The sequence below is a fragment of the Pogona vitticeps genome, chromosome 2 (assembly GCF_051106095.1).
Source record: "Pogona vitticeps strain Pit_001003342236 chromosome 2, PviZW2.1, whole genome shotgun sequence".
Classification (NCBI taxonomy): Eukaryota; Metazoa; Chordata; class Lepidosauria; order Squamata; family Agamidae; genus Pogona; species Pogona vitticeps.
This window is the reverse complement of record NC_135784.1, coordinates 105091288-105115716: the sequence shown is the minus strand read 5'-3', so window position 1 is coordinate 105115716 and position 24429 is coordinate 105091288. Positions and strand designations below refer to the sequence as shown.

The 24429-nt window shown below is 41.5% G+C and overlaps 1 protein-coding gene across 1 annotated transcript in view; it reads left to right on the top strand.

Annotated features, from left to right (window-relative positions):
* Positions 1 to 24429, top strand: part of SHROOM1 (shroom family member 1) — a 51200-nt gene that overhangs the window by 9054 nt on the left and 17717 nt on the right. The window contains exon 2 of the mRNA XM_020813670.3: positions 20891 to 23568. Coding sequence (XP_020669329.3) covers positions 21019 to 23568 — 2550 coding nt within the window. The 5' untranslated portion in view covers positions 20891 to 21018. The remainder of the gene's footprint in view (positions 1 to 20890; positions 23569 to 24429) is intronic.

Sequence of the window (24429 nt, the reverse complement as noted above, 5' to 3'; positions counted from 1 at the left end):
TCTTGACTTAAGAACGGCTCGAGTTAAGAACATTTTGACTTAAGATCCACTCTCATAGGAAAATATTGACTTGACTTACATACTTAGATTTGAGTTAAGAACTGAAAAAAACCCACGTGGGAGGCAGGGAAAGTGCAAAAAGTGAACTTTCAGTTAACTGTTGGCCAGTGAAAAGGGTGCCTGTCTGCTTCCTCACTCCTCCCAGCGTTTAGAGAGTGGATTGGGAGACAGTCTTCAGACTGCCTGGTACTGCCTGGACGGTCTTTTCCCTGCCTTTCCTGAACCTTTCTTGACCTAAGAAAAAAAGAAACAAAATATCCCCCTCCAGTGGTCGAAGGCGGAATAGCAGCTTCCCATTAGTTTCTATGGACGGAAAAGAGCAGATACGGATCAAATGGTTTTCAATGCATTCCTATGGGAAATGCAGATTTGACCTGAGAACTTTTTGACTTGAGAACCGCCTTCCAATACGGATTAAGTTCTCAAATCAAGACCCCACTGTAGTTTTATTCAGAAGCATAATTTGCACATTGGTATCTGTAAACAAATTTTATTTGATTGGTTGTGTTTTTTTTTCATATACAGTACTGGAACTGTTGACTTCAGAGCTGCTTACTGTAACTGCATCCTATCTTATTTTCCTTTGTTGGGTTCCAGACATTCTTTCTGATTAGTGGGCTGTAATTTCACTGGCCAAAACCCTGTTGCATGGTTGTGTCTGCAGAAGACAAGCACCGCAACCCACAGAAGTTTCTCATCAGCAATTAATAAGTCCCTATTTGGATGTTCAGGCACAAACCTACCCAACCAAAACCATGCCCAAAAATCCACATGGTGGCCTATCCACTAGAAGGGAGGAGATACTGTGAGTTGCACCATTTGCTTCATCAGGCGTAAATGAGCAACAGGAGTTTAGGCACTGTGATTCAAATAGTGAAACCTTTCCCAATTTGGTATGTGTTCACCTACAGTCAATTGTAACAACCTAAAAAGGGTTCGTGGTGTTGATAGTGAATGTGACCAGAGAGACATAAACTAGGAAAGGAAAAAAAATCAGACCTCATGGTTAGCAGTTCAGATCTCAGATTTTCTGTTGCCAAGCTGAATGGCTGGAGAAAACTTTCAAAGAAATTCAATCCAGGAAGGCTGTTTTCCCAAGAGGACTGAGGGTGGGGATACTGAATCACAGAAAAATACTGTAAACAAATGATCCAGAAGTGGAGAATAGGAAAAAGAAGCAGGCAAAAACAATAATAAATCTAGTGGAAGAGGGTTAGTTAATTCACATTAAAAATGAATGTTAAGTATAAAGGTAGTGATGGAATGCACTCCAAAGACTACATGAAATTATTAACCTGAATAATCGGCTATTTCATTTCAGAATAAAGCAGAATGAAGCTAGAAACAGAACTATGTAGAAGTATATAAATGCTGCATTAATGCTGTGAGGTAGCTCTGAGCAATCAAATATTAAAGAAAATCCTGTCAAATCACTTTGTTCTGCAATCTATCTGGATGACCTAGTGCTCTCATCAGTACTGTATAGAACAAATCTGAAACAGACAAAATGTATACATTGATGAATTTAATCAAAGGAAGAAAAAACTGTCAGGTGATGAAGACTATGACAAAGTTCAGGAAGCAATTTTAAAAGCCAAAAGGCACACATATATGCAAGAGGAAAAAACCAGAGTATATCTGAGGTGTCAGAAGAAAGGTTCTCTAAAATGAAATTATTCCCTGTAGAAGACTGCACAGAGGCAAGTGCCTCTTAAAGCCAATGCCATGAGTAAATTTTAAGAAAACGTGTTCAAGCGACACAAAGAACCTCCTTCCAGTGGTTCATTCAGGAGCAGCAAGTCACATGACAACTGACAGAGCATTTTGAAGGCATATTTACAAGCCCACCCCTGCCCCACCTGTCTTGTGGGCAGGGACCTGGTGAGGGTGGATGCAAGCACAGAAAGTGAAATGTCAAAGGGACAATAGTATTTATTACTGAGATTGACATTGCTGTCTTTCTGAGTGTGCGGATTAAATAAATAAATCCTTATATTCTAGGGGATGTGGTGGCGCTGCAGGCTAAACCACAGAAGCCTGTGCTGCAAGGTCAGAAGACCAGCAGTCGTAAGACTGAATCCACGTGACGGAGTGAGCGCCCGCCGCTTGTCCCAGCTCTCGCCAACCTAGCGGTTCGAAAGCATGCAAATGCAAGTAGATAAATAGGGACCACCTCAGTGGGAAGGTAACAGCATTCGGTGTCTAAGTCGCACTGGCCATGTGACCACGGAAGATTGTCTTCGGACAAAACGCTGGCTCTATGGCTTGGAAACGGGGATGAGCACCGCCCCTTAGAGTCGAACACGACTGGACAAAAATTGAGTGTGTTCTGAGTGTGCGGATTAAATAAATCAATCCTTCTTCTATTCTACACATGTGAAGCTTCAACAGTTGAACTGTAAGACATAAATCCATCTATGGAACCTGAAACTTGGCCCAGGCACAACAGAAACTTAGCTCAGGCTTTCTCACTATCTCCTATTTACCTGGCCTGAACTTCAGCTTCGGAAATGAGTCTCAGATTTCAGGACATAAATTAACAAGTGAATTCAACTTCCTGCTTCAGCTCTGGGGACTGGGAGAAGATGTCAGTCACTTCCCCTTCTTGGTCACCAAATCCTACCCAAGGTGGTGGTGGTGGTGGTGGTACAACTGTTCCTGCTCATACTAATCTTAGAAATGTCTGAATCTTATTCTGGGGCTCTTGCATTCAAGTGTGAGATTTTTAGATATGTCGTCCAAAGAAGCAGTTTTGATGTGCAGTTGCCTCTCTGGTCAAAGTGAAGCTTCCCTAAGCAGCATTGGGGGGGGGGAGAGAACTAAAATCTCATTTATTTCATGTGGTTCCTGTAAGAGCCTGTTGCTGTGATACCAGATGCTCAAACATAATGTCTTTTGTGCTCACTACCGTAATACAGTTTAAATGCTCTGTTTCATGTGTCGCAATGATCTTGCTTAGAGAATTTTTAACAAGTAGCAGATTTTAACTTGCATTTACAAATAGCAATAGTTTTCAATTCATTATATAGGTATAACAAATTGCCAAGTGTTTAAGTGCTACATAGTTACATTTTTTTAAAAAATAGAGAAGCCTGATTGATTTCACAGTCATTTTGCCTAGAAATGGGGCATTCTGCATACGTTTCTGGGTAAGAGCAGCACTAGTGGTTGCAACAGACTCCAAATTACATGTCTGTGTAGCATGATTTTCTAGCCTCCTGGTCTACAATCCATACTGATGGCTCTGCATCAGTAATGCTAGCTATGGCTTGTCTTTTCAGAGAAAATTATCTACATTATCCTTCTAATGTGGTTCAGTTCTACCCTTTTAGCTGGGCCAGAGTTAATCTGTTTGGGAGTTATGATTCTTCCAGAGAAGCATCTTATTGTTCAAGAGTCTTCTTATCTACCTCATTCCCAAACTTTCTATAAGCCTTATCTGACTGCTGTTTAGATTCCAGTCTGCCACAAAGCAGTTCTTTATGCGACTCTAAATTGATGTTAAATTCTACTTGAAGAATATTTATAAATATCTTTTCTAACTCTGGTGCTAATGAAGTTCCAAGAAAACTGGCATTTGATTAACCTTTCGTTTCAGCTAGAGAGAATTTAATTCCATACAGAGTTTGGAAAATTATCAGCCCTAACCACAATTAGTTGTAATTTGGAACCTGAAGCTCCCACTCCGGCATTTGTTGTCAGTGGCATTGGATTTTCTATTTGTGATACACTGAGTTACTTGTTATGCCACTCGTGTCATTACTCATTACAGAAGAAATTATTCATAAATATACATACACAGAGAAGAAAAAATAAACCAAAGCAAAGAAAGGACCAATGTTGCCAAGTCTTACATTTGCCTATAAAACTTGAGTCTTGTACTCCAAAGGAGCTCTTTCTGTTTCTCTTTCACATTTTATTAGTCAGCTTCCTAAGTGTGAACTTCCTCTTCTCATCTCCATTTTTCATCCTCCATTGTCACAGCAGGCTGCGTTTCCATGCTGATTTTGCAAACATGGCTATTGTTATCATTTTCGAATCCATGTTATAATGTAACAGCTCAAATCCTGTTGCTTAGTTGTAGTACACTAAGCAACATCTACAGTAAGCCCATTCAGCAGAACTGATGGAAGAGTTGACTCACCAAGTTCCCACTGATTCAATATATCTTTGTATAGCTAATACACAGCTTCATAACCCTCATACATCTAGAAAATGGCACTTTATTTCTTCAGGAGATATGCTTGAATTTTAGCAATAATGCATGCTTTAGAGCCAGAATGGGTCCAAGGTCTTTCGTATATGTTCTTCTGCCTACATGGGTATGTGCAGTGAATCCCCATTGTTACTTGCTGACATTACACATGTGATACTGAGCCAGTTCCTCCTGCAACAAAAGCAGGAACAAAGAAAGATCAAGTCAAAAATACCTGCTATCAATGGGGTGAATGGTTCTATGGGAGGTCAGAGATCCCGTATCTTTAAAAATGTGTAGTTTTTCAAAAGGTGGCAAGTTGCACCTACTGAGAATCTTATCTTCCAAAAACAAGGAACCCTTGCATTTGATAGTCCTATCGGTTGCCTTTCCTTGCATATGGCTTTTTCTCACTCTGCATGGAGATCCCAGTCCAAAGCACCCCTCTTCTACAGAGCGAGTAATTGAATCACCTGAGATGAAAGGGGCATGTCTCCATCTTACATGAAAATGTCACTCACACTGAAGTGCAGAAGGAGCTGACCTTGTGAATGAAGGAGCAAAGAGCTGTGTGAGGCCAAGGAGCTGAAAGTTCATATATAGCACTAAGCGATCAAAGTCATCAGGGGTTGTGAGTTTTCCAGAAGACTCACTTGGGAGTTTTCCAGAAGAAGAAAGGTATTTCACTTCCATGCATTTGAGGGCTGCATTATTTGTTTAGGATGCTTGTAATAAATAAACCATTGTTTCAGAGCCCTGGACAAAGAAAACAGAGAGCCAGGGCTCCCCTCTACTATGTAACAAAACTGGTATAGCAGCAGAAGCCTTCCTTCCTTCCTTCCTTCCTTCCTTCCTTCCTTCCTTCCTTCCTTCCTTCCTTCCTTCCTTCCTTCCTTCCTTCCTTGTCATGCACACAAAAGAGACCAAAGCGGCTGAAACACCCATCATATTTAACCCTCTTAGTCATTTGCTAGGGCCTTTGCCTTTGCTACAGCAGGAAAGTACTGCTTCTTTTGGGAAAAAACTGTAGTAGATGGATTCATTTAAAAATGCAAACAGAAGTTGTTTCTCATTGACAAACACAATTATCTTCAGAGAGAAATTAGCACTAAATGGAGAAAAGAAACAGATGACAGAAACTAAAGCAATGCCAGCATGCTAGATCTCACTTTAGAACCAGCCTGGTCCAGTGTCCTTATCATTGTAACTAGAAGTGTAAAATGCCAGTAATGTCTGACAGGTAGAATAGTATCCCCAAGATTTGAACTGCTGCTTCGGTTTTCCCAAATTCTTCCTGCCATGTTTACATCTTTAAAAGAAATGGCCACTAGAGGGCACAAGGGAACCTTTTCAGTTTAAATAAATAAATAAAATGAAATGAAATGATGGTGGTGGTGGTGATGATGATGATGATGTTGTCAAGTCAGTTATGACTCACAGCAACTCTTTTCAGGGTTTTCCAGGTGCAGAGTATTCATAAGTGGCTTACCATTCCCTTCTTCTCTACAGGTTGCCCAAGGCTACACAGGCTGGCTCTTCTCCCAGGCAGCACAATGAGGAATTGAACTCCCATCCTCTGCCTCTTTGCAGCCAGATAACTTAACCACTGTGCAATCCAGCCAGTTTTTTTTCTCAAAGGGAAAAAAAATTAGGAAGGGGGTCATGTGAGGGAAAGGAGTATGTGTGGATGGGTGTGTGTGCAGCTGCTGGAGATTGCCAATGGATTGTGAGGCTGCAAAACTCTTCACCGTTCATGACATTCTCATACAAAAAAAAGCAGAAAACCTTTCTGGACATGGAAGGTGACCCAAATCCACATAAACTGTTTTTCAAAGCTTTTATATTTTTTACTTTTTTTTTTAGTGAAAGCTTTTGTATAAATCTTAGTTCTCTTAACATCTTTTGGAGTTTATACAATGCAACCTATAATATAGGTCAAAGATATAAATGTAACTAAAATATAAACAACTCCCCATCATACACTACTGTGAGAAGAGTCTTCTACTATTGTAGGTCCAAAGAACCTCCAACCCATGGGTCTTCTTTCTCCTTTGGCTCTGGCTTGCCATGCTACATGGTTATTTGCCCATCATCACTGCATGTCCCATCATCATTGTAATCCCCATCATCCTCTTGTCTATAATCAGTGTTTGTACAACTAATGGGCTCAGATACAGTTCCATTACCTGCCCCAATCCCTGGCCTCAGGTTTTGGCATTGGTATGTCAGGAAACAAGATGCTACTGACCAGGCACCCCAGACGTCATCTGTTCTGATTCATCACATAAATTATCCCCCCAAAATCCTCTGTCTGCAAATCGATTTGGGTTCATTCCAGCTGATGACAAATCAATAAAAGTAACATTTTATACTTGAGATATTTTGGGGTTTTTAAAATCTTATATCTTTTTAATGTATAAAATATAAAGCATTTATTTCCTTTTTTTATATTTTTAAAGGTTAATATAAAACGGTGTACAGTACAATCTTTTGTATTTTTTTGTTCTACTCTTATTTTCATTACATTGAATTGCATTTATTTTTAGATTGGTTATGCAACCCCATGCATTGTATTACAACAGGATGGAATGAAAGGGTCCTGGATAGAGTATTTATCAGATTATACCTGAGATCAACTTTAAACAGAAATGTGCTATCGCTCTTCATCCATTTTGCCCTTTTTACCTTTCTAAACTCATTTGCTGATAAATCAGTGATACAATTATATACTGTATATGCACATCCAAGAAAAGCAATCAGTTTGCTTCTCAACGCACACAGTTTCACTTGCGCACATATGAGCCTCGTGGCGCAGTGGTTAAAACGCTGTACTGCAGCTAAAACTGTGCTCACGACCTGGGGTTCAAATCCCAGGTAGCCGGCTCAAGGTGGACTCAGCCTTCCATCCTTCCGAGGTCGGTAAAATGAGTACTCAGCTTGCTGGGGGGGGGGCAATGTGTAGCCTGTATAATTAAATTGTAAACCGCCCGGAGAGTGCTTGTAGCGCTATGGGGCAGTATATAAGTCCAATAAATAAATAAATTAAATCAACAATAGGATTTGGTCAGCGGGTATGAAATAATTATGAAGGAGTTTCCAGCTTTCTGGTTTCTTATTTTTGTGAATTGGTGATTATATATCATCTCCGACTTATGGTGATCCCAGGAATTAATGATCTCCAAAATGTACTCTCCTCAATAGCCCTGCTCAGCAATTGCAAATACAAACCTGTGGGTTCCTTTAGGGAGTTAACTTCTCATATTTGGTCTTCCTCTTTTCCTGCTGCCTTTCCAGCGTTATTGTCTTTTCCACCTTTTATTTTAGGAAATAAGAATAAAATAATAATAGGACGATGGAACCAGTTATTCGATAGTGGAACCAGTTACCTTGGGGGTTAGTGAGTGCTCCAACACTGGAGGCACTCAAGAAAAACTTAATCACCTGGCAGATCTGCTTTGATTGTATTCCTGCATTGAGCAGGGGGTTGGACTCGATGGCCTTAATAGGCCCCTTCCAACTTAAATGTTCTATGATTCTATGATACATTCAGGAAAATGTCATCTGAGAAGATTCAAGCTCAGCATTAGTGGTCCTTCTGCTGAGATCAGGACCTTCTTCAGGTGCTCCAAATACAGTCCACTGTATGGCATTATTGTAAATACGTTTTGTCTATACTGCACATGCTTATAATACAATTCTTTCTCTGTAGGCCAGGAGTGGACAAGGTGCACAGGCAGAGCCCTTCGTGTGTTTAGTCGTTTAGTCGTGTCCGATTCTTCGTGACCCCATGGACCAGAGCACGCCAGGCCCTCCTGTCTTCTACTGCCTCCCGGAGTTGTGTCAGGTTCATGTTGGTTGCTTCGCAGACACTGTCCAGCCATCTCATCCTTGGTCGTCCCCTTCTCCTCTTGCCATCACACCTTCCTAACATCAAGGTTTTTTCCAAGGACTCTTTTCTTCTCATGAGATGGCCAAAGTACTGGAGCCTCAGCTTCAGGATCTGTCCTTCAAGTGAGCATTCAGGGTTGATTTCCTTTAGAACTGATAGGTTTGTTCTCCTTGCAGTCCAGGGGATTCTCAAGAGCCTCCTCCAGCACCACAATTCAAAGGCATCAATTCTTTGGCGGTCTGCTTTCTTTATGGTCCAGCTCTCACTTCCATACATCACGACAGGAAAAACCATAGCTTTGACTATTCGGACTTTTGTTGGCAAGGTGATGTCTCTGCTTTTCAAGATGCTGTCAAGATTTGTCATCGCTTTCCTCCCAAGAAGAAGGCGCCTTTTAATTTCAGGGCTGCTGTCTCCGTCTGAAGTAATCATGGAGCCCAGGAAGATAAAATTTGACACTGCCTCCATATCTTCCCCTTCTATTTCCCAGGAGGTGATGGGACCAGTGGCCATGATCTTAGTTTTTTTGATGTTGAGTTTCAGACCGTTTTTTGCACTCTCCTCTTTCACTCTCATTACAAGGTTCTTTAATTCCTCCTCACTTTCTGCCATCAGAGTGGTATCATCTGCATATCGGAGGTTGTTGATATTTCTTCCGGCAATCTTAATTCCGGCTTGGGTTTCTTCCAGTCCAGCCTTCCGCATGATGTATTCTGCATATAAGTTAAATAAGCTGGGGGACAATATACAGCCTTGCCGTACTCCTTTCCCAATTTTGAACCACTCAGTTGTTCCATGACCAGTTCTAACTGTTGCTTCCTGTCCCACATATAGGTTTCTCAGGAGACAGATAAAGTGGTCAGGCACTCCCATTTCTTTAAGAACTTGCCATAGTTTGCTGTGGTCCACACAGTCAAAGGCTTTCGCATAGTCAATGAAGCAGAAGTAGATATTTTTCTGGAACTCTCTGGCTTTCTCCATAATCCAGCGCAAGTTAGCAATTTGGTCTCAAGTTCCTCTGCCTCTTCGGAATCCAGCGTGTACTTCTGGGAGTTCTCGGTCCACATACTGCTGAAGCCTACCTTGGAGGATTTTGAGCATAACCTTGCTAGCGTGCGAAATGAGTGCTATTGTACGGTAGTTGGAGCATTCTTTGGCACTGCCTTTCTTTGGGATTGGGATGTAGACTGATCTTTTCCAATCCTCTGGCCACTGTTGAGTTTTCCAAACTTGCTGGCATATTGAATGTAGCACCTTAACAGCATCATCTTTCAAGATTTTAAATAGTTCAACTGGAATGCCATCACCTCCACTGGCCTTGTTGTTAGCCAGGCTTTCTAAGGCCCACTTGATTTCGCTCTCCAGGATGTCTGGCTCAAGGTCAGCAACTACATTGTCTGGGTTGTCCGGGATATCCAAATCTTTCTGATATAATTCCTCTGTGTATTCTTGCCACCTCTTCTTGACGTCTTCTGCTTCTGTTAGGTCCCTCCCATTTTTGTCTTTTATCATGTTCATCTTTGCGCAAAATGTTCCTCTAATATGTCCAATTTTCCTGAACAGATCTCTGGTCTTTCCTTTTCTGTTATCTTCCTCTATTTCTTTGCATTGTTCGTTTAAGAAGGCCCTCTTGTCTCTCCTTGCTATTCTTTGGAAGTCTGCATTCAAGTTTCTGTAACTTTCCCTATCTCCCTTGCATTTTGCTTCCCTTCTCCTCTCTGCTATTTCTAAGGCTTCGTTGGACAGCCACTTTGCTTTCTTGCATTTCCTTTTCTTTGGGATGGTTTTCGTTGCTGCCTCCTGGACAATGTTACGAGCCTCTATCCAAAGAGCCCTTCAGAGCCCCCCAAATATTCCTTCCAATTGCAAATCATGCTTTCTGGGGAGCATGATTTGCACTGCATTTCTGATTTTGTCCCTTCCCCCCCTCCCAACATGGTGGTGGTGATGACTGAGACCTTGAAATGAAAGTGTCCGGCTGGGGGTGGGGGGACATGTGGCCATCCAAGGGCCAGGGTGAGAAAAAAAGAGCCCCATTGTATTAGAAGTTGCCCACATTGGCTGAAAGCTCTTATAGAAGGTTCAAAGAAGGACAAATGTCATGTATACTGTTGCTCCAGGAAAAGGGTGATGATAGTATTGTGCCATAAATTGCCAATTCCAATCCCCACCACCATTATTTTCCCGTAAAAGAGGCTAACGTTAGAAGGCGGCCATGGTGCTGCATATTTTCTTTTTCTATTGCATGTCCCATCATCCTTCTACAGATCCCCACATACTGTTGCCTTAAAAGCCCTGTGGAACAAGTTAATTTATGACATCTTTCTCTGGGCCTTAATTGCAATTTGGAAGATGATAACTAGCTGTTTTCATAGGAAAATATGGATTGGGTCAATTTATTTTCTGTCTCAAAACAAAATGTCTTGGATGTCTTGTCATTTGCATTCCACACTCTTGTAAGTTTACATTCTCGTACCCCAATTCTTTCTTTCTTTCTTTCTTTCTTTCTTTCTTTCTTTCTTTCTTTCTTTCTTTCTTTCTTTCTTTCTTTCTTTCTTTCTTTCTTTCTTTCTTTCTTTCTTTCTTTCTTTTATTAATTAAACTTATATGCCGCCTATTTAGACATAGTCTACTCTGGGCGGCTCACAAAGCACAAAGTAAAAAATTTATATAGAATGACAATTTGCAACATTTACACAATAGACACTAGTTCTTTGAGAACTTGTACAGTGTAAGTGTACGATCCAGGGTTTTGTTTTCTTTGAATGTGGTCACTGCAGGAACATGGCTTTCTGTAACATTCCTGTTTTTTTTTTTTAAGGACTTATGCAGAAAAGGTTGTGCCTAGGAGGAAATTCATGGCATTCACAACACACTGGGCAGGCAGTATATGGTCCATGTAGGATGCATGCTTCTCTTCCCCCCCCCCCCGGTGGTTTTATGGCCTTGAGATCTCATTAAGCAAGCCTTTGGGTCTTGTTTTAATAGTTTACTGTTTTTTTCAGTGGTGCAGGGGCAGATCTCAGTGGGGTAAAATTGGCTCTCAGATCCATTAAGTTGTCCCCCTGGCTTAGCAAGAGGGGACAGTACAGGACAAGGTCTCTTTCAGAACTGTCTCCGGTCCTTGCTGAAGACAACCGCCACTCCACTAATTTTCTTACTACTAGGAAGTCTGCCATAGCCGATACAGTATATAGCTCAGTGGGGAGGACTGTGAAGTCAGGAGCTTGAAGCCACATCATGTCTCATCTATGTCATTCAGAGTATGTGTGTGCCTGATCGGTTTACGTGCCCTGCCACTTCCGTGGCCTTGGGAAAGCTGCATATTCCCAGAGCTCCACCAGGAAGAGGTTCTGGCAAACCACGTCTATGTGCTTTACATACCACAAAACTTTGGGACGGCTGACATAATCTGGAATTTACTTGGTAGCACTTAATTTATTCATTTTTAAGAATCTGCCAGCCTAAACTTGTCTGACAGGTTTGATCAGTCTGGTTGTTTTCCTTCACAATGACAGGTTCAGGTGACTGAAGAATGTTTTAAAGATCATTGAGGCCAACCTAATTTTATTACAGTAATCAACAGTAGAGAGTAATACGTCAGTTTGAGGTTTCTGTATGGTTCATACTTTGGAATGAAAATCAAACTAATTTTTTAGGCATTATGGGCTTGGATTGTCACCATGCTGTCTTGCTAATAGAAGATGCTGTATTATAGAAAATAGGAGGATCTTGGCAATTAGTGGATGTACAGAAATGTGCCCATAACAGAGCTCTTGAACTGGGGCAGCACTTTTCAATTTTATTCTATACCAATGCAATTTCAATGTACTGTAAGTTTAATTATTGCTTTTCTTATTTTCCCATTTTAGAAAACAAAGGGTGTCCTTTGAATACTTCACTTTGCCTGAGAACAGAGTTGTGCTAGAGCAGCCTTTTCCCTTATAATAAATTATTGTTGGAAGCCCCTGAGGTGCAAAATTAACTGAAGTGATGACACTCTATTCAGATTTTTGCTACAGTGCACCCTTAAGTGGTGAAAGATGTATGTTTATCATAATCACAATTTTCTTCACCTCCATATGTTTCATTATGTGTGCTTTGTTTTGTATTGACCACTGGAAAGTAAATATGGGCTCAGTTTGCAAGTCTGATTGCTGAGGCATGTATTGATAATTATACACTGTCAAGTAAAAATCTGACTTAGGGCAAACCCCTTTGTGAGAAGGAAAACAGGTTAATCCTAGGAAACATGCAATTGCCTTAATGTCCCATTTCTAATTCTAAAAAGAAAAAATCAAGTACTGTAGTTGATTGGCAATACAATCTTACATGCGACTGTTTAGAAGCAAGTCCCACTGAGCTCAATTAGATCAACACTCATCTGAGGACAATGGGTAAAGGATGGCAGTCTCTGAGGCAAGATGCTGTTTGGTTAGGAAGACATGTCCTGTACTTCCTGAATAACACAAAGAGCAAGGAGTTTTGTAGGGGAACATTCTCCCCATGTATGAATTTATTCCAAACCATCTTGCAGCTTCGCAGATTCTGGGCCATGATGACCAAAATCCTGTTGCTTAGTGTAGTCTGTTGAATTAATGGAGATTTGGCGAGTCAACTCCTCTGTAAGTTTTATTGATTCAGATGGGCCTACTCTAGCTGTGACTTTTATTTGAGTGCCGTAAGTCATTGTTAGAGTAGGCCCATTTGAATCAATGATACTGTACTTGGGAAGCATTTGACTCACAAAATCCCTCTTGATTCAATGGATGTACTCCAGTGTGATTTTGGCCATTGTCAGTGTTTGTGTGGGATAGCAGAGATGCTGGAAGCAGTGTAACATGTAGGAAATGTCAGAAGTGCCTTCTTTTATGCTTCCAGATATGATAGTGAAGTCAATTGCTGACTGTTAGACCTAGAATGGATATGTGCATTGGACATGTGTCTTAAGTCTGCACAACTGCATTGTTTCTAACATTGTGGCTATGTTCTAAAAAACAGCACAATGAGACAAATGGATTAGCCACTCTCCAGCCTAGCAGAGAGGCTTGTCATCCCGCCTCCTGCCAGGACTGGGTAATCGATTGCAGACAACAGTGCGATAGGACTGCACTGCAGAGCCGGCAGCAGCGGTGAAATTGTGAGTGGACAGTCCAGCCCCATGGGGCCAGACTCTCATTATTTCCACCTGTGTGGGGATATTCGTATACAAATATGAATACCCCCATCCCTAGTGCACTGGCATAACATCTCATGAGACATCTTGTTGCGCAAGACCTGGTAGCAGTATTGCAAAGCCTGGAAATCCTTCCCTATCCCAGCAAAATGCAACATGTTTTGGAAATACAAAAGATGCCTGCCTTGCCTCTGTGATGTCTCAAGGATTTACTGTACTGCCTGTGCTCTGTTTTTGTTCCTTAAATCTCTGGGAGGGACAAGTTGCTTATCTAGCAACCTTTTTTGGAACTCATGTTTGGGAATCAGTGTTGCAATCAGCTGTCTCTGATGCGTGCTGTGTTTTGCTTGCTGATCATAAATAGGATTTTCTTGGGCACAAACAATTAATATGATTGTCTTGGGGTCATTTTTCCAAGCCTCATTACAAAGTCTGCAAATAATTATTGTAATTATTAGATATGCCTACAGGCCAAAACAGGCAGGACTCCATTTCAGATTTTACACTTGATCCTCTGGAAGGGTGAGAGTAATGGAAGTAGTGTGACTAAATCAGCATTTCAGGCCAAAAGCAAAAGGAAAATACTGTAAAAAGAAGACAACAAAAAATGGTGGCACATTAAACACAGTTATAGTTTAATGTGAGTTTTTGTGGATATGCCCACCTCCTCAGACACAAGAAGAGGACTTGACCATGAAACCGCATCATAAAATATAGCAGTTAGTTTTTAACGTGCCACAACATTTTGGCCTCCTTTATTTTTCTTTTGTTTTTGATCTGATATGCTAGCATAGACTAACCCGACTACCTCTGCTAACCCAGCATTGTAATCCCAATTAAGGTTTGTTCATGTGTCTAATCTAAAACCTGTTTGTGGCTAAACATGTGAGTAAATGTAAAATGTATTTTTAAAAAGCTTATGAGCACCACAGCCGCAGTAAATGTTTATTAAGAGCAGAGATGTATAGTCATAGAGGATACATGCTCTCTCAGATCAGCCCAGCGTAAGCTGACTGTGAAATCAGAGGAGAGGCTGAAGGCTTTAGTTTTCTGGCAGACTATGTGTATGAAAATTGAAAAGGCCTATGCAGTCCCTTCCTTGCTGAGCCTCTTGAGTGGTAATGAGAGAGGAGATTTTCTGCTTGAAGTCTACAAAAAAATAAATAAAATAAAATAAAATAAAATAAAAAAATTATATACTGTACACAGGCACCCAGCTTCTGGAATATTGTGGTTCTGCAAAGACCAAGATAACCAAATAGGCCATTTCTAAACTTGCCAGCGCTGCCCACATTGTAGCCTTGAAAGGAATCTCTTTCCCCCCTTTAGCTTCAGGCTCCCGATAAAGCTCTGAAAGACTAGTTGTGGCCCTGGATCTTGTTTCGGACATCAAGTCCTCAGTCAGAAAGATACTAATCTCTAGAATTCGCCCGTGGGTTTACACAGTAATTGTCTGTTAAGTCTGTATCTGATGCAAGAAAAATGGTGTTTCAGTAGAAGTGAGCCACTTGAGTTCTAGGGGCTGAGCGAGTCTTATTTAAAGCCTGGAGATGGAGATCATCATTCGCTGTAGCGGCTGGTCTCCCATTGGGCTTACTTTGAACTGTCCACCACAGGGAACGTGTCAATGGGTAAAGATCCCTTTAGCTGTCATAGAAATGTGACTTTCCATAAGAGGGACAAAAAAGTTACTGGTTGTGGACTGTAACTTTCAGAATATCCAACTGTCGTTTCCCCCTTCTCCATCTCTGGAGTTCCACACCGGCTGCATTTAACCTTGTGGTTCCTGTGCAATATGTGTGTGTGTGTGTGTATATGTATATGTATATATATATATATATATGTATATATATATGTGTGTGTGTGTATATATATATATATATGTGTGTGTGTGTGTGTATGTGTATGTGTATGTGTGTATATATATGTATGTATATATGTATGTATGTATATATATGTATATGTATATGTGTATGTGTATGTTAGGTGTATATATATGTGTGCGTGTTTGTATGTGTGTGTGTGTGTGTGTTTGTATGTGTGTATGTGTGTGTGTGTGTGTGTATGTATGTATGTATGTATGTATGTATGTATGTATGTATGTATGTATGTATATATACATATGCCCCACCTTTCTCTTTCAAAAGCCCTGGAAGGCATCTCGGAGGTCCCCGCCGCCACCGCCGCTGCCACTTCCCCTGGGAGACCCAGTCTACCAAGCTTTCCCCAGGCAGTAGACCAGGCCTCCCGGGGGTTTGTACGTCGATTCTCCATTTGCAAGTCGAAATGGAATTTTGCAGACGGAGAAGTGTGTAAGTCGAACCGTTTGTAAGTCAAGACCCCACTGTAATCTGCCCTGTAGGTCCCCCACTGGATGTTTTTTCCACTGCATAGTGAGAGGATTTAAGTCAGCAATCTACACATTCTGGCAATATGATTGAGAGCAATAGCATAAAGATGTTCTAGGGATCCAGATTGTCTTCCTACTAATACTGAGTTATGGATGGCTTCAGCATATCATATTAATTCTTCACAATAGCATTCTAAGATCTATTACACATTATATTCTGTTCAGTTGTCACCCAGCACATATATGTGTTGATATGCTACTGCAACTCGAGTTTCAAGAGGTAGCTCTCCCTTTAATGTCTAAGTCTGGCCCTGAAGGCAGTCCTTTCCCTGCACAGGACCTCTAGTTATAAATCAGATAAAGGTATATGCGTAACTGGATGGAATCCGAAGAATGCTGTTTAATATTTATCCTAGCTGTTTGTACCTTGATAAGCAGTGGGTCTTTCACAGCTGGGTACAGGAGGTGGCACTGGCAGGCCAGCTGTGATGTTTGCTTTGCATTTCACATGCTTATTGATCACATTCTTCTGAGGACAGCTGGACTTTGTAAAAGAAAGATTAATAGCTAAGTTTTCTTTTGGAGGTTTTGTGGAGCTGTTAGGAAAGAGCTCCTTTTTTCACCTGTGTGTTCATTACTCAGTGAAAAACAAATAGCAAACAGGGCTTAGCTTCCTAGTATGACACACAGATATTAAATGCAAAACTGACTGACTGCAAAAAGATGATCCATCTAGACAAAGTCCTCATGCATGCCCCAACCTTATTCTGTTGCCACTGGAGAGCTCTTGTTCTCCCACCGTGTCTAATTTACAGATTACGAGGCGGGATGTTTGAGATGTCAGGGAGCAGGCTCCCTTTCCCTGAAAAAGACCATCAATCACATTATGGCTGAGAATTCCAGGGAGGAGTGAATAGCTGGTGGAGATGTTGAAGAGCTTTCCTAGTCACTGAGTGAACGTTTTCATGCTTAAGCTGTAAAACAGGGTGACAATCCCCCAATGAAGATGTTCCAAACATTACCACCACATCAACAGGGTATGGGAAAACAGTGGGAACAGGAATCTGTGTCTTGGGTCTTTATTCGTGTCCCAGCCAGTATCCAACCAGGACTATGTGTAGTGCATATGCTCAGCCACAAGGGGAAAAAAGTTTGGAAAAATAGAACTTTCATTCCTGTCTTCAGTGACAGATTTAAATGTTTAGAAAAAAATCTCCTGGTTAGAACCCAGGAACACAAAAGGTTGCATTCTATTTTTATATGTATAAGTTACTGATATTTAATTCTATTTGCTTTGGGTCTCAAGGAAGTGAGGAAGAAAGGAAGTTAGTTGGTTTCAAAATAGATGCCAGTACCTAGAATCCATTACAATCACTTCTCCCATCTGCTACATTTGTGAAATAAAGCTCAATAAAATGAGGCCATCCACCCTTGATTCTAGAGCAATCCATTCCAGTCAGTGTTGTTGTAATTCGTTCGTTTAGTCGTTTAGTCGTGTCCGACTCTTCGTGACCCCATGGACCAGAGCACGCCAGGCCCTCCTGTCTTCCACTGCCTCCCGGAGTTGGGTCAAATTCATTCTGGTAGCTTCGATGACATTGTCCAACCATGTAATGGTTGTATTTAAATACTGTAATGCCTTTGTAGGGTACCTGCATTGTCTTCTGTGTACAGTACCATGCATCTTTCTTTCTTTCTTTCTTTCTTTCTTTCTTTCTTTCTTTCTTTCTTTCTTTCTCTCTCTCTCTCTCTCTCTCTCTCTCTCTCTCTCTCTCTCTCTCTCTCTCTCATTTATTAATTCATGCATCCACCCATTCATTCATTCATGCTTGCTTGCTTGTTTTCATGCTAAAGTCAAAGGGTTTGCTATATGACAACTATACTGGAATAAATTAAAATTAGCTCACTGTTTGTAACTCTTTACTTCCAGGTGTTGTGCAAAAAACAACAACAGGTCAGCCTTTCCACAGGCTAAAGTTTCTCAGTCAAGAGATTTTCCAATCAAAATGTAAGGCTTTTTGCATTTTAAATATAGAGATATATAGGAACAGAGTGAGGGGATGTACAAATTCATCATGTAGAAGAACTGGATTATCTCATCATAGGCTACCCAATGTAGGAAATATTCAGAAGTGCTTATTGCCTTCTTCTGTGCAGTACTAATAAATCTTTGCTTGTACGAATCTGCAGTTCTCTGTGCAAGATCCACTACTGCTGCTGCCCAGTAGCTGCCCTCCAGGAGTTTTTTCTCCCCATCACTACTGGAACTATCTATTCTCTTCTGCTGATGTGACCATTATCCTTAAGTGGGATTCTCTGGAAGCAAAAATGATGAAACTGAGACTGTTGCACTTTGGGCATATGATGAGAAGTCAGAAATTACTAGAACACACAAGAATGCCAAGAAACGTTAAAGGCATCAGGAAAAGAGGACAACCAAATATGAGATGGATTGGCTCCATAAAGGAAGCCATCACCCTGTGTTTGTAGGAGATGGGCAGATCTGTTGATAATAATACATTGTGGAGGTCACTTACTCATGGAGTCCCCACAAGGCAGAGGCAACTTGACAGCATATAACAACATCACAAGAACAGCAAAACTGGGAATGAGAAAAATACATAAGCAAAGCCAGTGAAATAACATTTTTAAATACTTCCTGTTACACAAGTTCCCTAAATAAAGCAGAGCAAAACACATTGGCATTATTTATTGAGCAATGACTCATCTTATTAGTTTTGCTTCTTGCATTGATTCTGGATTTTGGTTGCAAAACTTGACATGTCACATTCTTTGATGCGTGATAGTCTTTGATGCTTCTTCTATTATTTTGAATATTTGGAAATATGACAAAGCAACTGTGTTTCCTTCTTAGGCTTCATTTGGTAGATGCAAAAAGTGTTCTGTGGCACTTTAAACCATTACAGTTCATCCCAGGCTTTGGAGCTGGGGAAGGGTGACTCATCCTGAAATGGCTGGGCGAGGAGCCCCATCCTACTTGGCCCATAAGCTGATGATTATGGACTGCACCCCATTTTGTCAAATGCATGATGTGTATTCTGAGCTGGCAAAAAGAGCTGGATGTACTAACTGTGGAGGACGGCGAATTCAAAATGTGCCAACATAGTGATGAGCAGTAGTTGTTTAACAGTAATTGGAAGGTAATAAAAATAACTCAGCACCAACTGAGAAGAGTAGCAAATATATGAGGATGGTATGGAGGGTGGAATTTAATCTCTTCAGTGTGGAGAACTGGAGGCGGAAGTGCCAGAAGTCCTGTTCCATGGATCTGCTCATTGTAAAGCTGATGAGGCAACAGGCTGCCCTACCGGAGTTCCTCCCAGCACACCAGTCTAAAGTTTTAGGGTTAGGCATTGCAGAAAATGTGTTGTGTTGAGGGCAGGCATGGATCTGTCAGACCTAAAGCCCACTTGTTCCCCTGAAACACCCACAGAAACCGTCCATCACTGCTTCAGTCCTGGGGCTGACATGGGTTTTTCTTTTCCATTGTAATCAATGAGGAAGGAGAGAAATAGCAAAATAGCAGGACAATGGACATGGTGGTTTCTCTGCCAGGGGATTTCCATGCTTCTCAACAGGAACGTCAAATAGGATTTCTCTGCCCACGTGCTAAGAATGTCACCAACTGACTTGATAGTTGTTCCTTTCACATAAGTGCTATTTATAATGAAGACCTCAGATGGCAATGTTGTGTGCAGTCCCTCCCCCTCTGTCATTGCCTTGCTCACAATGGAAAGGGGCACACCACCCAGAACTGTGGAAAATCTCCACTCACAGAGAGCCTTGGTGGAGATGGGCAGGGTGACATCCTAGTCTTTGCTACTTTTCATACTGCTTCTTGACAGATGTCACCTTATGTCATGGTAAACAAACATTGTGGGTTAAATAAGAGGGATTTATTTAAATGATAAAAAATTAATAGCAACCAACCCCTCTCCATTGTTTCGTACCAAATGCTTTTTTTAGTCTGAGGTTGTTTGACGAGCGGGGGCTCCTGACGGATTGCTGATGGCGGGATTATTTCTGTTCCTGTTGCAGATGTGGCTGCCACCCCCAGATCCCAAGGCTGTCCCTTCCTTCTAGGGTGTTTTCAGCCCCAAACTAAGGAGGCAACGACACCAGCTAGTCTCATTTGTTTGCTGTGTCATGGAAAGCCATCTCCACCTCCCTTCCATTGGGCCCAGCCCTTTACTGTATTCAACCATTCATTTAATTCTGAGACAGAGAATATGTGGCCTACTAGATGTGACTGAACTGTAGCTCCCAGCCATATTTCACTGCTAGGACTTCTGTCATGTCTCCATACTTGTCTATGATGTGAACCTGCTTGGAATACTGTGTACTGGTCTGGGCAATTTGGCCCTGGCAAAGAGTTTTTAGAGTTGGCAAAGATGTAAGAAAGGAAAACCACAATGACTGAAAGGCTGGACCAGTTCATCTAGGAAGAAAGGTAATTTTTTTACATGTGGGATGTTTTCCCTCAGGAAAAAGACAAGTGAAGAGGACACTGATTGTGTAGAAAATAATACACAGTGTGGATAAAATGGATTGGCTTTTCTTAATCTCCCATCATGCTCTTAATGAATGAGCCATTGTACATCTAAATAATGGATAGCAGTTCTGCCTTTTCTATCCATCTTTGTATTCTTATGTGTTGACATAGCTAAATATTAACATAAATTGCCAGTGTTTGAAACATGTGAACTGTGAGCCAGATGTACAGCAAATATTTGTCCTAAGCATTGCCCAGTTGCAAAAATAATTAGTTTTACCGAAATTGTTTTGCTCAAATCTATTAGGTATATATTTAGCACAGGCAAATGGTTATGATATACTCTGAGTTATAATGACTCAAGAAATACATTGTTGACTATTCCATTATCAGTGCCTGAATCAAGGACTGTCCCTGTTTTGAGTATCAAGCCAAAATATTAGAGCCTGTAGTCTTCTAGTCTGTCTAGATGCAAGACAGAGAATGTCAAACTGAGATGTCAGATGAGAAGGAGGGAACTCAGAGGAAAGCTGAGAGGACTCATAGTGACCAAAGCTCAAGATCGGGGTCAAATTCCAATAAACAATGGGGCATATGATGAATGAAAGCAACAGCATAGCTGTTCTGCTTCTCTACTTCCCGATGATTCCACCCCCACCCTCAAAAAGCCATTAGAAATTATTTCAATTGTCTCTTCCCTTTTACAGGCACCATCTTGAAAATCCTGAAGTGTGATGATGATACATAAAAATTCCAGTTGGTGGCTAGAAGACCAAAGATTTCTCTATTTATCAGTTCCTTTCCTGCAAGTCCAGACTGATTTGTAGTACTGAATATGTCTTCTTGTGAGAATGGAGTGTCAGGATGGAACCCAAGACACATCAGAGGAATAGATGAGCTCTTGGAACCAGTGGCCTCACTTGGTGATGATTCCAGGTTTGCCCCAGAGAAATCTCTCGGTGGCATCGACCAGTGCCTGCACATTCCTGGCAAAGCAGATTCGGCATACAGTTCGTTCTCAGGGGGCTCCAATCTTCCAGAGTTTCCTGTCCCGCTATGCTACAGTGAGCAAGACTCCCCCCTAGAGCAGCTGCCTTATATGGATACAGGGTATGTTACAGGCATTTATAATCCCTGTGCAATACCGGAGGAACTTAGACAGGTCTATGAACACAAGGGAACAGGAAAGAGCTCCCACTGCAAACTGGAGGTCACTAGTCTCAGCGGACTGCATGGAAGCACTCCTATCCCTGGGGCGTTGCACCCATCACCATCGCCACTGGGCAAAATTCCATCTCCTCTTCCTTGCCCTCCAGCTCAACTGGAGAGCTACGAAGCGAACACGGATGTAGATCAAACTCCTGGCATTTGCTTTGACTGCAGTATACAAGCAGACGTGTACATTCAAGAGATCAGGAAAGACCTCCTCTCTGACGCTGCAACAAACTGTTACAATGATTATTGCCTCTCCCGAGGTAAAGACGAAACTCCAGTCACAGAAAAGAGGGCTGGGTGTCTTGCCAAAGCGTACACAGTGAAGAAAAAGAACTCTTTCATTTTCATCACACCTTCCGCATTTTCCCAAGAAAAATTAATGCCTGATTCTTCCCAGACGATTTTGCAGGCTCAGAATGCAATCCACGCTTATAAAATCCCTGAGATGGTGAACTCTGACTCCTTTCCTTTGCTACAAACCAGCCACAATGCTGTTAATGATACACAAAAGAACAAACAGTGTTTTCATGCCTGCAGTGTACACAAACCACCCACTGCAGAAGGAGATTTGCCAAGCACCGTGGCAGTATCCAGTCAACCAGAGGGACAGATTCACCCGGCTCTGCAGCTGTCCAGAATACAGGGTCGTTCAGCGCTGGAACAGGACATATGCATAAGGACAACACACTTAAAATACACTGACAGCTCTCTTCCTGGTAAGTCTGGGCTGGGAATAATTAATAGCTATGAAGAAAAGAAAGGTTTCATCTGTTCAGAAGAAGAAAACAGTAGAAATATTTGGCAGCCACTTCTAAAACAACAAACCACAATGCAGAAACCGCACTCTCATGGCCTGGACTTTACAGAAACTCCTCACGCCATAATTTATGAGCCAACCAATACAGTATCGTATTACAGTCATGATGCAGAGGATACTATATCTCAGCCGTTCAACGGATTTAGAAAACCAGAAGAAAATGATCATTATAGTAGCCCTGAACTTCTTATGAACTCAAGACAAGACGAAATGCTCAAGACTGTCGGTTTTCCAAAACAGCCATGTTCGAAGAAGGCTGAAAGTCAATCTCAGGAGGATTCTGCCAGCGAAAAGATAAACAGAAGGACGACTCCCTTGCTTTACTACCTTTCTGGTGGGAAAAATCCCAACATTATGAGTCATGAAGCTCATAATGCTCTGGACCCAGACGTCTCCTCAGTGAACTCTCCAAGGAGCGCTTGCCCAGTCTCAGCTATACCAGTAAAGATACTAGGAGACAATAACCAACATGTGGATGAGACTGCCTGCACAGATGAGGGGTTAATTATGGAGAGCTGTGCATCAGCATCCCTTGATGAGAACTTCAAGAATGACTATCGGGAAAAACTCAAAGTTGCTCAAAGCAAGGTCCTCAGAGAAACTTCTTTCAAGAGGAAGGATTTACAGATGAGTTTGCCTGTTCGGCTAAAACAGAAAGCCTCTTCAAGGCCATCTATTCAACATCTCAGGTCTTTGTCTTTATCTAGTACTAATGAGGAGCCCAAGTCAATTCCACCCCTGAAGCCATTGGGACACCTCCGGAAGGAAGAAGAATCCCAAAGGCTGCCAAATCTCCGAATTGGAGGAAGGAAAAGGGCCACCACCGAACAAAAGAAGATTTCCTATTCTGAACCAGAAAAGCTCAACCAGCTGGAGGATCAGAGAGACCAAAACGAGTCATGGAAAAAGAAAAATGCAAGGTCCCACTCGGATGAGATAAGTGAGCAAGACACCAGGATCCTCAGGATTAAATCCATGGAGAGTCGAGGAAGGGCTCTTACTAAGGCAGAACTGAAGCAAATACAGCACAAAGCCCTTCTTGAGTACATGGAACGAAAGACAGGGCAGCAGCCAGCTCCTGCCAGCAACAACAACATGCAGCAGCAGAAGCCCCCTTTGCAAGGGAGGACTGCAAATCCGAAGAGGTTTTCAGAAGACACCAGTAACAGTGGAAAGTTACAGAGTATGGATGGTCTGTGTCGAATTCTTGAACCATCTTCCTTCCCCACTGCTTCAACATCTGTAGATCCTAGGGCCAGCAACTTTGCCTCAACAAAATGCCTTATTCGCTCTGTTTCTTCTGCCACCAGCAAAGGCCATGGGGGATCAAGATCAACGCCTTTACCTGTGCAGGTAGCCAAATAGCTATTAAGATATTACTTACTGTTTGTGCCAGATGTGTTACAGTGTTGATCCCTTTCTTGTACTCATAATCTAAATGCTTACTTGCGTGGGCCAATATGCTGACATTATTATAGGCATTAACTTGTGTTTTCCTTGTGAAAAGAAATGACTCATGATTTTATTGGAAAGGGCACACATTTGCATTATGTGGTAGGAAGTGCTCATTGAATGGAAAAATGTGACATAATTATGCATCATAGTAATGTACATGCCACAAATGTTTATAGTCTTTGGTTAAGTAGACTAGTAGAGTCTAGGTTCATAATCTGCACCTTTTGTATGACTCTTTCCTTCAGTCTGAATGAATGGGCATGATCCAGCTGAAACTCAGTCCCTCTTGATTTCATTTGCACGTCAGTGTGCTCAACTGTAGGCATGATACATTAATGGAGTTAGTCTACTTTACATGATCATTCTCTCATTGAAATAACTGGGGATTAGGTTTGGCTGGTCATGCCCAATTTTTCTTAAAATCTAGTGTCAGATCATCTCTTATTCACATCCCCCAGTAATTTAATGTCATCAGATGCCATTATATTAGTACTGAAATAAAGGGCAGCTGTGTGATCATAACAAAATAAAATTCAAGTGCAAAAATAGGCAATACCTTTATACAGTAGATCACTAAAAAATGATCACACAATAAACTGAGCTTTCATGGATTAAACACAACTTCATTAGGATTGTACCAGTGTGAAGAACTTAAAAGTCAAAAACTGAAAAGTCCGAAAGTACATGGCAAGATTTTTTTTTGGACCAGGAAAGTCACACCCCACAAATATTTCCAACATCACAAGTTAAATGTATATG